This window comes from Pteropus alecto, unplaced genomic scaffold (genome assembly GCF_000325575.1).
Source record: "Pteropus alecto unplaced genomic scaffold, ASM32557v1 scaffold86, whole genome shotgun sequence".
In the NCBI taxonomy this organism is placed as follows: Eukaryota; Metazoa; Chordata; class Mammalia; order Chiroptera; family Pteropodidae; genus Pteropus; species Pteropus alecto.
The window spans coordinates 26,573,784-26,590,872 of NW_006442109.1; the positions used below are offsets into that span (position 1 = coordinate 26,573,784).

General features: G+C 32.3%; 1 protein-coding gene across 2 annotated transcripts in view; it reads left to right on the forward strand.

The window, feature by feature from the left end:
* UBR1 (ubiquitin protein ligase E3 component n-recognin 1) overlaps nucleotides 1-17,089 on the forward strand; it is a 104,812-nt gene that overhangs the window by 50,712 nt on the left and 37,011 nt on the right. For both annotated transcript variants that reach the window (XM_025038754.1, XM_006920448.3), the window contains 10 exons: nucleotides 358-421; nucleotides 3,207-3,331; nucleotides 5,265-5,317; nucleotides 6,418-6,520; nucleotides 6,987-7,035; nucleotides 7,425-7,579; nucleotides 10,160-10,259; nucleotides 10,839-10,948; nucleotides 13,072-13,158; nucleotides 14,104-14,285. In XM_025038754.1, coding sequence (XP_024894522.1) covers nucleotides 358-421; nucleotides 3,207-3,331; nucleotides 5,265-5,317; nucleotides 6,418-6,520; nucleotides 6,987-7,035; nucleotides 7,425-7,579; nucleotides 10,160-10,259; nucleotides 10,839-10,948; nucleotides 13,072-13,158; nucleotides 14,104-14,285 — 1,028 coding nt within the window. The remainder of the gene's footprint in view (nucleotides 1-357; nucleotides 422-3,206; nucleotides 3,332-5,264; nucleotides 5,318-6,417; nucleotides 6,521-6,986; nucleotides 7,036-7,424; nucleotides 7,580-10,159; nucleotides 10,260-10,838; nucleotides 10,949-13,071; nucleotides 13,159-14,103; nucleotides 14,286-17,089) is intronic.

The window sequence follows — 17,089 nt, forward strand, 5'->3', positions numbered from 1 at the left end:
CATTGTTGTTTGGTATCTGTTTGAAGCCACTATCTCACCAGCCCAGGTAAGACGAAAGCCAATAGTAGAGGAAAGGTTAAAGATTAGAATTAGTTTGTTGACTTGTTTTTATGGGGAATAACGATAATGAAAATAATAATATTTAACAATTGTTATTAACTTCTTATTATGTGTCAGGTATTGTGAACCTCATTGAATTTGATGTTGGAAAAGAAATTATTCACCTCATAATTCTCTGTTGCTGTGGTCTAAAAGAAAATACTGGACTGGGTGGACCATGAGTTTGATCCAGAAATGTATGTTTTATAGAGGTTTTTGGTTCGCATGCAACTAATTTATTGTTTTTTGATTCTATAGGATTTGATTAAACAGTATAATACATTAATAGAAGAAATGCTTCAATTCCTCATCTATATTGTGGGTAAGATTAAAACGTTTTGAAATAGTACATGGGTTACTTTTTATTTATTTATATTTATATTTATTTTTATTTTTTTTTATTTTTTACCCTGCTTCCTTGCCAAAATTTTACTGTTTGTTTGGGGGCTTTTAATAGAAGGTCTTAAATAAGGTGTTTTTTTTTTTTTAAAGAATTTTTTTAAAAAAATTTAAGTTTATTGGGGTAAATTGGTTAATACAATTATATCATTTTCAGGTGTACATTATCATTTAACATCTGTATATTCTATTATGTATTTACCACCCAAAGTCTAGTTTGCTTCAGCTACCATATATTTGATCCCCTTTAACCACTTTACCCACCCTCTGAACCCTATATTTGACCCCCCATTACCCCATGTACCTCCCCCCATCTCCCCTACCCCACTAGTAACCACTAGTCTATAGTCCTCTGGTAACCACTAGTCTATAGTCCTCTGGTAACCACTAGCCTATAGTCCATGTCCATGAGTCTCTGTTTGTTTGTCCTGCTCATTTGTTGCTTTTAAATTTATATCCCACATATAAGTAATATCATGTGATTTTCAACTTTTTCTGTCTGGCTTACTTCACTTAGCATGATTATCTCGAGTTCCATCCATATCGTTGCAAATGGCAGTATTACATCTCTTCTTATGGCTGAGTAATATTCTACATGGGTTACTTTTTAGAAAGAACATTAGTAAGAGCTAAAATTTATCATTTTACTCTTCTCCCAAATACAGCATAGAACTTAGTTACATATTCATGAGACTAATATGATTAATGTGTTTAGAAACCCAGCTTTAAAAGAGCACAGCTATCTTTATTTTTCAATATCTGATTCATAACTGTTTTGACTTGTTTGTAGAGGCTTGGAATATAATTATTATAGTTAGATAGAAGTGTAGATGAAAAATACCAATATATTGAGTGCTAATAATTTTATATGTATATATGAAATTTCAATGTAACATAGGTCTAAGTAAAATACACTTTCATTGTGTCAATCTGTTGTTTTTTCATGCAAATATTGGCTATACTTTTACTTTAGTATATTCTATGTTATAGTCTCTGTTAGAGATTTTACCAGCTAAGTAAAAGTCTTTGACTTCTCGTTCTGGCTCTTGCTTCTTACTGCAGCAGACTCTCCTTTGTATTAATATTTCCTAGTGGAGATTCTAGCCACTAGTTAAATCTGAAAACATGGGTTTATTTTACTTGTTTGTCAGAAGGCTAGTTGTAAACTAGCTGCTTATCTAAGCAGGAAGTGTGGTAAGCTTTTATTGCTAAATGAGATATAAATCTTTCAGGTACTAACTCTTCTTGTCTAGAATATTCCATAGGAAACCGATGGGGAAAAAATGGAGAAAATCTGTAAAAATGTGTAAAAGATTTTTAAGTTAATGATATACATTATTAAATTATAAAACTTTGAGAACTTTTGTATTCTTAGAATGCTATATGAAGAATCCTATATAGTACTGTACTATATTTTTGCTGTTTTCTCTTTTTACTATTATTTTTGCTGTTTTATGTTTTTACTATTTGATTATCGCTTCTATTTTGCTTTTGCTGTGTTCACTCAAATTGTTTTGGGTTTTCCTGCTATGTGATTTGAATTTTAGTTAAGACTTGCTATATTCCTAAATTCATCAATTTCAGGAGTCAACCTTATAAAATATGTATATACATATAAATGCATATGTATATATATGTGAGTATATATGTATGTGTATGTGTGTGTGTGTATAGCCTCTAATTTTGTAATGGGAAAAAGAAACATTAAAAAGTAGGAAAAGATTGAGATTAGGAATCAGAAGATCTAGTCTTGGCCTGGCTATCAGCTGTCAAGAGCATGCCATTTATATTATTTAGGTCTCAGATTCCCAATTTGTAAAATGTGAAGGTAATCTACATGATCTCTAAGGTTCCTTCTAGCACTAAACTTCTAGAGGATTTTGTTTTTGGTGGAAAAAAATTAGAAAATTACAAAGTGCTTTACAAATATAAAGAAGAATGAGTCTTGAAAATGAATTCATTTAACAAAAAGTCATTCTTTGGCTAATTTGTAGAGTTTATCAAGTCTGTTAGGCAAAGGACCTTCTTGTAGATATCATAGGACATATGTTGTACTATTGAAAATCAGTGGTGATGTAGGGCCAGATATTGTAAGCCTTCTAGTGGCAATGAAAATTAGGTGCTTTTAACACCAATGACATTCCTGTACTTAATTTAGCTATTTTTCCCTACATTTGACAGTTTATTGAAATGGAAAATGGAAATCTGGTCACGTGGGCATTTTAACAACAGCGGTCATTTCTGATACATATTACTGTTTTGTCATCTAACCCATGAAGACATTATTAAGTATTTAGTTTTTCAGTTTTTGTTTTGTTCTTTCTTAAATAACAAGTAAAGACAAAATTGAGGAAGATCTTGAAAGCTATTGTTCGGCAATCACCACTGCTCATTCAATGCCATCTGCCTTGTTTTCTGGATTAGAAACACATGCTACTTTAATTGAGGGTCTTTGTTTATAATGTGTGAGTGTGTGTGTGTATGTGTGTGTAAGAAAGTTAAGTGAAGGCCTGTGTTTTTCAGATCTCTTAATTTTTCTTCATCTTTTAGCAAATAGACTTGTGTTATTCAGATTTAGAAACGTGTCTAGATAATTTTCAGTACTTCTTTCATAGACTTAGTTTAATGCAGTGTTCTGTGCATAGTGCTCCTGGTGGGACAAGATTTAAATAGCAATTAATTGTTTTACTTTTTATTGTTTATATTAGGAGAACGATATGTACCTGGAGTAGGAAATGTGACCAAAGAAGAGGTCACAATGAGAGAAATTATACACTTGCTTTGTATTGAACCCATGCCACACAGTGCCATTGCCAAAAATTTACCTGAGAATGTAAGACCAATTTTATTTTTTACTCCATTTACATCAGGATGGGATAGTTGTTGTTTTCTTTTTCTTTGGTTAGAAGCTACTTTGAAGTTTTAGGAAAATTTGTTTAGCAAATTTTTTAGATGTAAAACTGTTACCATTCATTTTTTTAGTGGTATAAACTTTAAGTCTGGGCTTTTGGGCATTGGGAAACACTTTAGAAACATTCTGGCTAATTAGGAGACTTTTTAGAGCAAGAAACTCCCTGACTTTTTGTTTACTTTCAAATAAGATTTCTCTAAAGGAAAAGGGGGCTCCCTGAAACACAGATTATTTGTTTAGTGTGTTAGTTGAAGTCTTCTGAAAAGCAAATGTCAAGATAAAAACATTTAAGACTTTATTAGGAACAATGCCTATGAGAGAAAATGGTGAGGAAGCTAAGAAAGGCTGAGGGAGCCATCAGACTGTGATGCAAGTATGACTCCAGGTGAAGGAAGGAGGGGAGGAAGTTTAAATAGATGCATCCTAGACTGCTGGCTAGCCTAATCAAGGTTTGATGCCTTTCCATGTCTCCGAGAGTGAGCCTGCATTAGTACCTCTATTCCTTTTAACTGGAGGTCTGCAGGGTGCATTCTCATGGCTGCCATGGGTGATATTTATGTTTTTATATATCCTGATATTTAAATAATAGTCCTAAAGATTATGAGTCTCATATTTTTTCTCCTGAGATTTAACTTTGAATTAGAATACTATGATTCTTAAAAGAGAATTAGACTTATCTGTACTATCAGGGCTTTCCAGAGAAGTAGAATAGAGATAGACTTTGACTATTGGTCATTTTCCCCCCAAATTCTTTGTATCTATTTCCATTCATTGTTTTAAAAAATTAATTTATTTTCCAATTACAGTTGACTGACAATATTATATTAGTTGCGGGTGTACAACATAGATTAAACATTTATATACCTTACAAAGTGATCACCCCATAAGCCTAGTTTCAGTTTCATTGTTAACTGATTCTTAAACTGTAACCATTTAGCATATCACTTTCATAATTTTTGTATATCCATCCACCAATTTTATAATTATGAATACATTTTAAAATCAATTTACTTACATTTTCCTTAACATCTTTATAAGCAATAATAGCAGTGAAATAGTAGGCTTGATGTTCTGGATTATTTTTTTACAAATATACATGAAAATAAGGGAATAACTATTCAGAATTTTAAAACTACATAACTGTGTGCCACTAAAGTAATTTCACATACTGCTAGTGATAGGCATATCATACTTTGCAAAAAATAAAATGCTTTAGTGCATACCCTAACTTTTTACTGCCTACCCCAAGTACCTTTTTTTAAAAAGGAGTCTAAATTTTTAAATTTTTATAGGACTCTATGATCTTAGTTTAGTATTTTGACTAGGTTCTTATCCTGATTTTAAATGACCTTATTAAAAAAAAATCCTTGTTCAAAGAAAAGTTCAGGTCAATCAGACAAAAAAATTTTGTAATTGTAAAAGCCAGAATACATTTGGACATCTGCATATGTGTTTTGCTGTACATCTTATTTATTTTGTTACCTTGGTTTAGTACATAATGGGCATGTGCTTAAATGATGTGGATAATAAATATACTACATAAAGAAAAGTTCTTTTTCTTTGAACTATCGGTAATGTGTGGTGTGTGTGTGTGTGTGTACATGAATGTGAGGACGTCCTTCGATAAAATTTTTTCCTTAAGCAATTTATACATAGGTCATAACCTTTGTTAAGAAATTAATCTCTCCAAACAAAGCTAATTGGGTTTAGACCAAATTTTTTATATCGAAAATTGATCTTTTTTATTGTATACAAAGTGCTTCAGGAATGTTGCTGAAAATGTATTTCAGTTCACAATAAGATTAAAAAAAGTTATTACATGAAAGTAAAAATGACAAAAATATTGTTTCAACAGGAAAATAATGAAACTGGCTTAGAGAATGTCATAAACAAAGTAGCCACATTTAAGTAAGTACTTTATGTTTATTCTGAGAGGTAGAGATATTTGTTCTTATGCTTTGGATACTTTGTAGAAGCGCTGAAGTTCTTGACTCCCAAGAACAGAATGAAGTTCAGATTAGAAGAACAAGGGACACACAGTAGGCACTTAGTACATGTTTGTTGAAGAAATGAGTATTTTTGGCAGGTGAATGAGAAGTATCCATTTGTGATATTAGGTGATTTAGATAGTGACAAAGAAACTTTTCCACTAGTCTCTTTCCCATCAACTAAACCATGACTTCATTTATTCTGTTAATTTGTATTTTACATACTAATTTTAGACTTTTCTTTAGTAGATTTAAAACAGTATTTTACAGTCCTTCAATTCTTTGAGATATATAGAATGGAAATAAGATTTTAAGTGGATTAATTCTTGAAATTTAAAAAGCCGATACTGGCAGTGAATTTCTACTTGTTATAGTATTGTATTTATAGATAGATTACTAGTTTCAAATAACTTTCAAAATAGAATGTAGCTTTTTTAATGCTCTAATAATGTTAATGAAATATTTCACTTAATAATTAGATAGAAACCAAAAGCTATTTAAATGTACAGAGCAAATATGGTGTACTCCTTTTGGCCTTGATACAGTATAGAGGATTCAATACTGTATCTTCATCTACAGTGCAGTATAGAGGATTCAATACTGTATCTTCATCTACAATTTGCTGAGGACATGATGTCTCACTACCATTTTAGATTTGATCTTAGATAATGCGGTATATTTTAGTTAACAGGTAACCTTTAGGCTTCAGAGGCTAATAAAGAAGCCTTCGGGATTTAAGAAGAGCATTGAATGAGTTATATATAGTATAAAATAAACTTTCTCAGATTTATGTAATTATGACACATAGCTTAGATATTATCAGAACTTTGAGCTTACAGTGTAGGTTTTTAGTTTTACTATTGGAATGAAATTTATCATTTCAGTTTAAGCAAGCTGAATGAGATATAATTGGTTTTTTCCTCTAGATTTTGACTTAGATTATTTTTTAGTTTCTTATTTTGTCTGTGTTTTGTACTTTCAGAACACTGTAGTTCATCTCTGTATTTTCTGTTTATTTAGGAAACCAGGTGTGTCAGGCCATGGAGTTTATGAATTGAAAGAGGAATCATTGAAAGACTTCAATATGTACTTTTATCATTACTCCAAAACACAGCATAGCAAGGTAGGAAAAGGTATCCTTCAAAAAATAAACCTCAAATGTTTTATGCTTTCTAACTCCATTGAAAAATTCCTGGTTTTTCTGTAGTGTCATACTGGTTCCTTAATAGAGGCCATTATCTCACCCAAGAAATTAAAATTGAATCAATAATTGTTATTTAGTTTATAGACAATATTTACATTTTCTCCATTATACCAAAAGTAGCTAAATATTGTTGACTGAAAGAATGGGAACTAAATTCTTGAGGAGGGATATTACCAATCTGTTCTGCAGTGGCCTTACCTAGGACAGCCATTTTGTTTCTGGAAGAAGGTAGCATTTTGAATACTCACTTTAGTATATAAAATATTTAGGTAGGTTGGTGGATCTTTATTGCCTGCTTAAAAGTATTCTATTTGTTTCATGCTTGCCAAGCAGTATATTTAAAGATTGACCTTTTTTTTTTATATATATATGTATATATATATAGGCTGAACATATGCAGAAGAAAAGGAGAAAACAAGAAAACAAAGATGAAGGTAAAAAGTGAGATTCTGAATTGACTCATTTTGACCATTTTCTGTGGTTTTGTTATCAGCCAAGCATATAGTGTTTTGTTGTTTATTGAGAGTGGGCAACTACTGGAAGTGCAAAGAATCCTTTGTTTCACATATTAAGATATGGCCTATATCAGTGATGATAGGATTTTCAATTTATAGCAAATGGAATTTATTTTGGGTGATTGATAGAGTTACTTATATTTCCCTTGACATTGATGTTTTCAGTGCTTTAAAGGTAACAGAAATTATGTGTTGTTTTTGCATGTAATGTATGATTTTGACATTTGAAATTTAGCATGTAGGATAACCCAGATAAATAAAAATGTACCTGTTTGTCTCTTCTACTATCCATCTCCCACCCTCTATAGCATTACCACCACCACCACCTCCTGAATTCTGCCCTGCTTTCAGCAAAGTGGTAAATCTTCTAAATTGTGATATCATGATGTACATTCTCAGGACCATATTCGAATGGGCATTAGACACAGATTCTAACCTGTGGACTGAAGGGATGCTCCAGATGGTACGTATACCTTAAATATTTTCTCACCTCATAGAGTTCATGGGGGTCTGAAGAAGATCCCTGGTCTAACTTTCTAACTTTAGTCAGAACCGCAACTAGAGCACCTGAGACCTTGGGGTCCATTAAAAACAGCCTAGGTGTGATATAAATTTCCTTAGTGACATATTCTCATGTTTTTAGCATCTTTACTCTTGGGAACCATTCATTCATTCATTCATATATTTGTTTCATTTTGTTTTTTTAAAATGGCTACTCTTCCTAATAATGGCATGTTACTATTGCATCATAATTTTCTATATTTTTTATTTCACTTGTATTATGAGGAGACAGTATAATAAAGATTTGAAGACAGACAGGTCTAGGCTTGAATCTTGGGTTAGCCCCAATTTCTGTTTAGGAGGAAAGAATAATTTCCCCACTGGTAAAATAGGTATAACTAGAATTATTTCATAGAATTGTTATGAGAATTAGATCATTAAGTGGAAGTAGCTATTTTTTCTTGATACTGTTACAGAGAAATTACTCAATAATGTCACTTTTGTTAGCTATAACTGAATATTTACTTAGCACCTGCCTAACTAAATTTTCTTTTTTCCTTGGCTATTGTTGGTGTGGAGGCTAAATGCTGTCATACTGTATGTGTATCTCAATTTTTGTTATAACAGTGGAAAATAACAGGCAGTAAAAAATTTCACACCATAGCTATATTTGCAATCAAAAGTTAGAATTTCTCTCCCTGCTTCCCAGTGCTCTGCCTAGGAGATAAGCACTGTTAAAGTTTTGTATCTTCTAGAAATCATTCCAACATTAGTGCATATAGGTCTACCTCATTCTTAATAGCTGCATATTCCATTGTATGGGTATCTATAATGCATTTAACTAGTCTCCTGTTAATAGACATTTAGGTTGTTTTTAGGTCTTTGTATAACAAAGAACACCAAAATGAACATCCTTGTACAAATATCTTTGCATATTTGAGTGTATCTATTATACTAATTCCTAGCAGTGGGTCTGTACCTTTATATTTTTGTTAGATATTGTCAAATTGGCCTCCAGAAATTGGCCACTGATTTACTTTTCTATCAGCAGGGTGGTGGAAAGTCCTGTTTCCCAACACTTTTGCCAGTTCTTTATTTTACTAAATGTTAAATTTTTTGCCACTCTAATAGGTAAAAAAATAGGCTGATGATATTTCAACTCACGTTTATTTCCTATTTATTTTTAACTTTTTTTTACGTTTATTGGGGTAACATTGGTTAATACAATTATATAATTTTCAGGTGTTCATTATAATTTGATATCTATATATTTTATTGTGTGATTACCACCCAGAGTCCAGTTTCCTCCAACTACCATATATTTGATCCCCTTTACCCACTTCACCCTCCTCAAATCCCCCTATATTTGACCCCGTTTACCTTGTCTACCTCTTCCCTCCCCCCCTACTCCCTACCCTCTGGTAACCACTAGTCCGTTGTCCATGTCCCTGAGTCTCTGTCCTGTTCATTTGTTGCTTTTAAGTTTATATCCCCCATATAAGTGATATCATGTGATTTTCAACTTTTTCAGCTTATTTCACTTAGCATGATTATCTTGAGGTCCATCTAGGTTGTCACAAATAGCAGTATTTCATCTCTTCTTATGGCTGAGTAATATTCCATTGTATATATGTACCACAGCTTCTTTAGCCAATCATCTATCATAGGACATTTCAGTTGCTTCCATGCCCTGGCCACCGTGAATAATGCTGCTATGAACATCGGTGTGCAAATGTCTTTTCAAATATGAGTTTTCAAGTCTTTGGGGTAAATACCCAGTAGAGGGATTGCTGGTTCATATGGTAGATCCATTCTTAGTTTTTTGAGGAACCGCCATACTGTTTTCCATAGTGACTGTACCAATTCGCAGTCCCACCATCAGTGTATGAGGGTTCCTTTTTCTCCACATCCTCTCCAACATTTCTTATTACTTGTTCTGTTGATTATAGCTATTCTAACAGGTGTGAGATGGTATCTCGTTATGGTTTTGATTTGCATTTCCCTAATAGCTAGAGAAGTTGAGTATCTTTTTATATATATATTTGTTGGCCATTTGTATGTCCTCTAGGGAGAAGTGTCTGTTCAGGTCCTCTGCTCATTTTTTGATTGAATCATTTTGTTGTTGTTATTGAGTCATATGAATTCTTGGTATATTTTGGATATTAGGCCCTTATCGGAAGTGTTGCTTGCAAATATATTTTCCCATTCAGTTGGTTCTCTCTTTACCTTCTTGACGATTTCTTTTGTTAAGCAGTAGTCCCATTCATTTATTTTTGCTTTTACTTCCCTTGCCTTTGAGGTCAAATTCATAAAATCTTCTTTTAAGTCCAAAGTCCTTGTCAACTCACGTTTCTTTAATTTTAAGTGAGGTTGAAGATTTCTCATATGTGTTGTTAGCATTTCTTTTTCTTTTTTTGTAAACTGCTTGTTTTTAATCTTTGTCCATTTTTTGCCTGTCAGATTGCTTATTTTTATATCTCCATTTAAAATATATTTACCTAAAGAAGCACAGTTTTAAAAATCTCATATTTTTCTCCTTTAGGCATTTCATATTCTGGCATTGGGCTTACTAGAAGAAAAGCAACAGCTTCAAAAAGCTCCTGAAGAAGAAGTGACATTTGACTTTTATCATAAGGCGTCAAGTATGTTTTAGTCTAAGTGAATGATAATGTGTTCTGTTTGCACTGTTTTCAACCTGGAAGAACAGGATAAGTTTAGATTAGATTTTTATTAAGTGTTACCTGATTAAGGATTTTTTTCAAAGCAAATTCCAGGTATGTTGATTATAAAACCAAGAAGAGAAAAGCATCTCATTTTCTATTTACACGCTGTATTTTTTAGATCTTTGAAGACATCATAAACCTATTCAGTTTGTTGATATATCAGTTCCCACTTTCGTATTTTTGGAGCTTTGGTTTTCATTTAAGTACTTTTACTAGATGGTGAGCTCTGTGGAGGAAAGGCAAGAGACAGATAATTAAGGGTAGCTTTCACTTTGCAGCCCCAGGGGAAAATGTATAAGAGAGAAAGTAATTCAAGTTTTTCAAGTTTTAGTACTTAGTACTTCATGTAATTGTGGATTCTTCATTGAAAAATTAATATAGTTAAGGGATCAATTGCAAACTCTGGTTTTTCAGTGTGAATAACAACTATAAATTATAATTTTTGTATAATTATGAAGATATATATTTATGACAAGTAATTTTTGTGTTTTAAAAAAGGATTAGGAAGTTCAGTCATGAATGCTCAGAATATACAAATGCTTTTGGAAAAACTCAAAGGAATTCCCCAGTTAGAAGGCCAAAAGGACATGATAACATGGATACTACAGGTAAACCTGAAAAATAAACTGATTATATCTTTGTTTAATTATTTAAGAATTCTCTCTTGCCTCTAAAATTATACCACTATAGTTTTCAATTGTCAAGTCATTTACTACTGATTTTCATGGTAACTCCTGTATTTTCATGTTAGTAATTCTATTTTCCTTATGTTTTAATGGAGGAATTAAAATGAATTCATTTGTGTTATTATTCAGTCGCACATATTGAATGTCTGTTATGTGCTGTGCTTATTTCTAGACTCTGAACAAGGCAGATAAGGTGCTTGCTGTCATGCAGCGTAGGTACTACTTGAGATAACAGACAATAAACAAGAAAATACCAGGATAATTCAGTAGATGAATGGGGGTAACTTTAGATGGGTAATCAGAAAAAGCCTCTCTTAGGAGGTGACTTTGGAACTGAATGACAGGAAACCAGTCTTTCAAGAATCTGGAAGAGTACTCTAGAAAGAGGGAACAGCAAAGCAAAAGCTCTAAGATGGCCAGAAAGGCCAACCTGATTGGCGCACAGTGGTGGGGAGGGAAAGAAAGGTAGGCAGCAAGGTCAGAGGGGCTGCCAGGAGCCAGGTCATATAGGATGTTACAGATCAGGGTAAAGTGGTAGATTTTATTTTTGAGTTCAGTGGGAAGCCATTGAAGGATTTTAAGTGACATTCTATCTTTTTACTAGATCACTTTGTCTGCTATGAGGTAAATGGATTATAGGGACAAGAGTAAAATCAGGGAAATCATTAGAAGACTGTTGCAGTAATCCTGGTGAGAAATGAGTGTAACTTTGGCTAGGATGCAGATGGGGAGAAACCGGACAGATTTGATGGTATAATCAGGTATAATTTGATGGTAGAATATATAGAACTAGCTGATAGATTTGATGAAAGGGGATAAGGGGAGTCAAGTTGTCAAAGTTGACTCCTAGATTTGGAGCTTGAACTATTGGATAGATGGCCGTGCCTTTGGGGAGGAGTGAATAAAGATTAGGGAGTGAGGGGCCAGAAATGTTACTTTAATTGAAAACCCTCCACTTGTAAACAAGATGTCAAGGTTATGGAGTTTCCCTTCACTGTATTTATTAAAATATCCTGATGTTATCAGCTGGATATTGTTTCGGTTGTTGGACTATAGAGTGGTTATTTTCCACATTCATATCAGTTGGAGATCTTTGTACTGATTTGTACTTCAACAAGTCAGCCCTTTTTATTATTTAGAGACATTTCTTACGCAAGCTTAATTGGACATGTAACTCTAAGATAATGATATTAAGATTTCCATTAAAGTAGATTTCATAAATATTTAGTATTTGTGTTAATTTACCAACATAATCATTTAAAAATAGAAAAACAAAATAGAAAAGCAATTAACTATTCTACTTTATTAAGAAAGTAATTTGAACTATCATTTAGTCCAACATTTCTATCCTATAGACATGTTTTTATAAATTGGGAGATCTAATCCTGAAAATTTAGTTTCTAGAATACCACAGTTCATTGTCGAAATTTACAAAAAGCACAAGTGTCTGCTCTTAGAAACATTAGGTATTTTATCCAAATGCTTAATTTGACTTTGTATTGTAAGTTCCTTGTGGGAGGTTTTTCCACATGAGACTGAGGCTCCTTCAAAATATCAATAAGTTCTTGGAAATACCATCATATTGCCGAAACCTTGATATTTGTTAAAAAGAATGATATAGCTGTTGTTGAAACATCTCCAAAGATAAAGTGAAAAAGGAGGGTAGGAAACTATATATATAGCAGGATCGCTTTTTATGAAACTATATTTAAATATAAAGACTTAAAATATTTTTATTTTCCCTGGCAAAAGTGGAGGTATGGTCCCACCTGCAGACTATATCAGTTGATTTTGCTACCTGTAACCTCCTCCTCAGCTGGATGCTAATCGACTAGGAGAAGTGTTTGTCATAGTCAGGAGTCACTTTGTGTGTGCGCGCGCGCACGTGCATGTGTGTGTGTATCTATACACACATATATACCTGTATACATATAAAAATAGTTTAAGCCAAAGACATTTGGAAGCATGATGGAAAAATCAGGTTAGTAAATTTTTCTATTTCTCATCAATCGAATCTTCTTTTATCATTTCATTTGTTTTTGCAGATGTTTGACACAGTGAAGCGATTAAGAGAAAAATCTTGTTTAATTGTAGCAACTACATCAGGATCAGAATCTATTAAGAATGATGAGGTAATAACATTATGATAATGTGACATTTATCTCTTTGAGTTTTGCTAGTATAAGGGAGCTGCTTATTTTTGTTAGAAGGAACCTCTTGTAAAGTATGTGAGATGTCTGTCTTCTTTTGTTCATTGTGTTTCTGTACTGTAGGGATTAGTAGTACTCAACATGTGGTTATCCAATATAAGACGTGTATTTTACAAAAATCAGAGGAAATTAATGTGCAGTAGAGCTCTGTTGGAAATAACCATATTAATTTTAAAACTTTTAATATCTGAAATTGGGATATGTCTTAACAATTGATGGCTCCTTATAACTTAATCAGCAGCATTCTCAGTGATATCTTAGACTCAGTGAAATAAAGTAATATCGAGGCCATTGATTTCCATAATATAACGAATCTGGTTTTGATGGTTTTAATCTTAAAATTATTAGAATATTATTACTTATGGTTATTAACTATCCTTCCCAAAAGGAGAACAGTGGGCTTAAGTGTTAGAATAAACAATAAAGATACCAGTACATCTCATTAGTATTGCTAAAATTGTCAGTTTTAACAGTGCATCTAGGAGTAACTGTTAAACATTATCAAGTTGGCCTAACTTGATTAAATAAATATCAGTGATTAAATGATTTCAACAAATGATTTAAAATTTTTGTTTTATTTAATTTTTTTCTTACTATACCTGCATTGAGTATAAAAGGCAATTTATTAGATTTTTAAAGTTCTTGGCCTTTATGTTAAATTATTGAAATAACCAAAGAAGCAATTAGTTGTGTGATGTGATAGAGCCTGTATGCTAATTCTGAGGCATCACATTGAATCTAGGCTTAAGAGGGGTGGCGTAATCAATTTTATCAGACTCTTACTCTAGGAAATTTTGCCTGACTGAACAGTATATGTAAATTGTAACAATGGCTCTTACCTAATTTTTGTGGTTTCTCAATACCCAGATTACTCATGACAAAGAAAAAGCAGAACGAAAAAGAAAAGCTGAAGCTGCTAGGCTGCATCGCCAGAAGATCATGGCTCAGATGTCTGCCTTACAGAAAAACTTCATTGAAACTCACAAACTCATGTATGACAGTACATCAGAAATGTCTGGGAAAGAAGACTCTATTATGGAGGAAGAGAGGTAGAATTAAACTAAAAATTAACAACTCAGTTTTTTGTTTTTTGTTTTTTGTTTTTTTGAGGAAAAATTACATATTCACTCTGAGTAATGTTTTCCCAAAATATATTTTATAGTGAAAGAAATTACACTATTTTTAAGGTAGGAAGGGGACAGTGAAGGCTCTAGGGTACTTATCGAATATAATTTTATGTTGATGAATAGTTCAGGTGCTCCATAAAGTTTGTTGGGAACCTTTTTGCTCAAAAAGATGAGAAGACGGGAACAGAAAAAATAGAAATCAACTGTTATATACATGAAGTTTTTTAGATACACGTGTGTATATCAGTTCATATATTCTATATCACTTTTATGATTTCTGATAAAAGTTACTGCAGTTTACAGATTCAGAAAAATCCTTCACAAAAAGGTGGTTTATATTAGTTTTTCTTTTTTTCTTAAACAGAAAGAAGATAGTGCATATAGTTACAATCTTTGATAGCCCATTGGAATGGGAATCAGTAAATCTGATTTTCTGAATCCTGACTATGATATGCCCTTGGGGAATTTAATTAGCCTTCTGAGAGCCATGGTTTGTGGGCTGTTATATAGATACAATGAGAAAAAGGAGGAGGCAAAATAACAGTACTTTGAAAGACATTCCAATATAAAATATTGAAAATACTTCCTATGCCTGTTTTTAAAACAAGCCTTTATTGCTCTTTAAAGCAATGTGTGTTGTGGATACTTCTAGGAAATTGTAGTTTTGCAATAACAATAAAAACTTTATATAATATGTCTGTAATCCTGAAGCTGAGTATGCTAACAAAAACTACAAAGAATAAATACTATATATTTTAAAGATTGAAAAAAAAAGATATGAAGGCAAGCTATTCTTGGTTGGCTATAGTAATAAAACTAGAAATTAATTCAAAACTTAACAATGAGTAAAAAGTTCCAACCCTCATATATTACATATTAACAATGTACCATTTAGAAAGTAATGAAAGAGACTACTGTATATTTATCTAAACAAGAAGATGCAAGCAAAAGTATCTTGAGAGTTAAGTAATGCCTTTAATGCTTTCATTATTTATTTTTATTGCCTGATTGACTGCACACATAAAATTATGAATGTGTTCTCATTGAAAAACAATTCAGATAATTGTCCATCCTCTATATTCCTGATCTTTCTCCACAGATAACCATTGCTATAAATAACTGTTGTTCTAGACCTCTTCCTCTGCATTTATAAACATGTATAGATAAAGGAATAATGAGTCTTTTGTTTTTTTAGTGATTTATTTTTATTTTACTATACCTTTTGTTTTGCACCTTGCTTTTTCACTCAATGTCTTATAAATTTTTTCATGTCAGTATGCATAGATCTATAGTGTGGATTCTACATTATTCTTTATGACTGCTGCATAGTATATCCCACAGTGTGAATACACACACACTCACATTATTCTTTATGACTGCTGCATAGTATATCCCACAGTGTGAATACACACACACTCACATTATTCTTTATGACTGCTGCATAGTATATCCCACAATGTGAATACACACATACACACACACGCACGCACACACACACACACACACAAAATTTTATCAGATTTTGAACATTTAAGTAGTTTTCCCCTTATTTCCAATTTTCCCTTATTAGAAAAGATTTTTTTGTGTGACCTTTGTATAATTGTATAAGTGCTTCTCAAGGGTGAAATCAAATAAGTGAAAGGGCTGGGTCATTATTATTTAAAATTTTAATAGACGCTGCCACATTGTCCTCCAAAGTAGTGTTACCAATTTCTACTCCCAAGAGTGTATGAGAATGCCTGTTTTCTTCATTCTCACCAATACTTAATATTATCAGTACCTGAAAATATTGGCTATAATCAAAATTATAAATTTGTGCCAGTCTGAATTTCCCTAATTACTAGTTATTACTAGGACAAACATCTTTTCATATGATTTTTCACTAGCCTATTACATTTTGTCTTCTGGAAATGCCTGTTATCCTTTGCCCATCTCTATTGAGTGCTTTATTGATTTGTAGCAGTCCTTTAAAATTGTGGATACTAAACTTTGTTGAATGTTCCTTATGTTTTATCCGTATTTCTTTAACATTAATTATGAAATTTAGCCATAGAGAAGTTTTCAGTGTTGATAAAGACAGATTTATTCATATTTTTGAATTTTAACTTTTTGTATCAGTTTAAGCAGGCTTTTCCTATCCCAGAGTCACAAATATATTCTCTTACATTTTTTAAAACAAAATTTTAATTACACAGTTATATTAATACATTTTCCTTTAAAACTCAGATGTTAGAGCTGAAGTTCCATTTCAGCCTGGCCCAAATGCTGGACCCCTTTCTGCCCTTTTTCAGAGATACTCTGGTTATAAGTTTTATGTATATCATCAGAATTTTTACTATGTTATTACATACAAATATATGTATCCCTAGAAATCACATAGTGTCATTTAGTCTTTTGTTTTATTTGCATAAATGGTATTATGTACATATCATTCTTTAACTTCCCATTTTCACTCAATAGTGTGTCTTGGAAATGTATATATGTGCTTAAATATAAAGCGTTTCTCAGTTTTTCTCAGTCTCGGCATTTGGGCAGCAGTTCTTTTTCATGTTCCATGAATTGCAGGAAATTCAGCATCTCTGGCCCCTCATCCACTAAATTCCAGTAGTGTCCCTTACCAAAAAGTAAACCTTACCCACACATTGATGAATGCCTAGAAGGTGGTACCACAACTAGCTGAGACCCACCTTTTAAAAACTTTGTATTATTCTGTATTATATAATTTT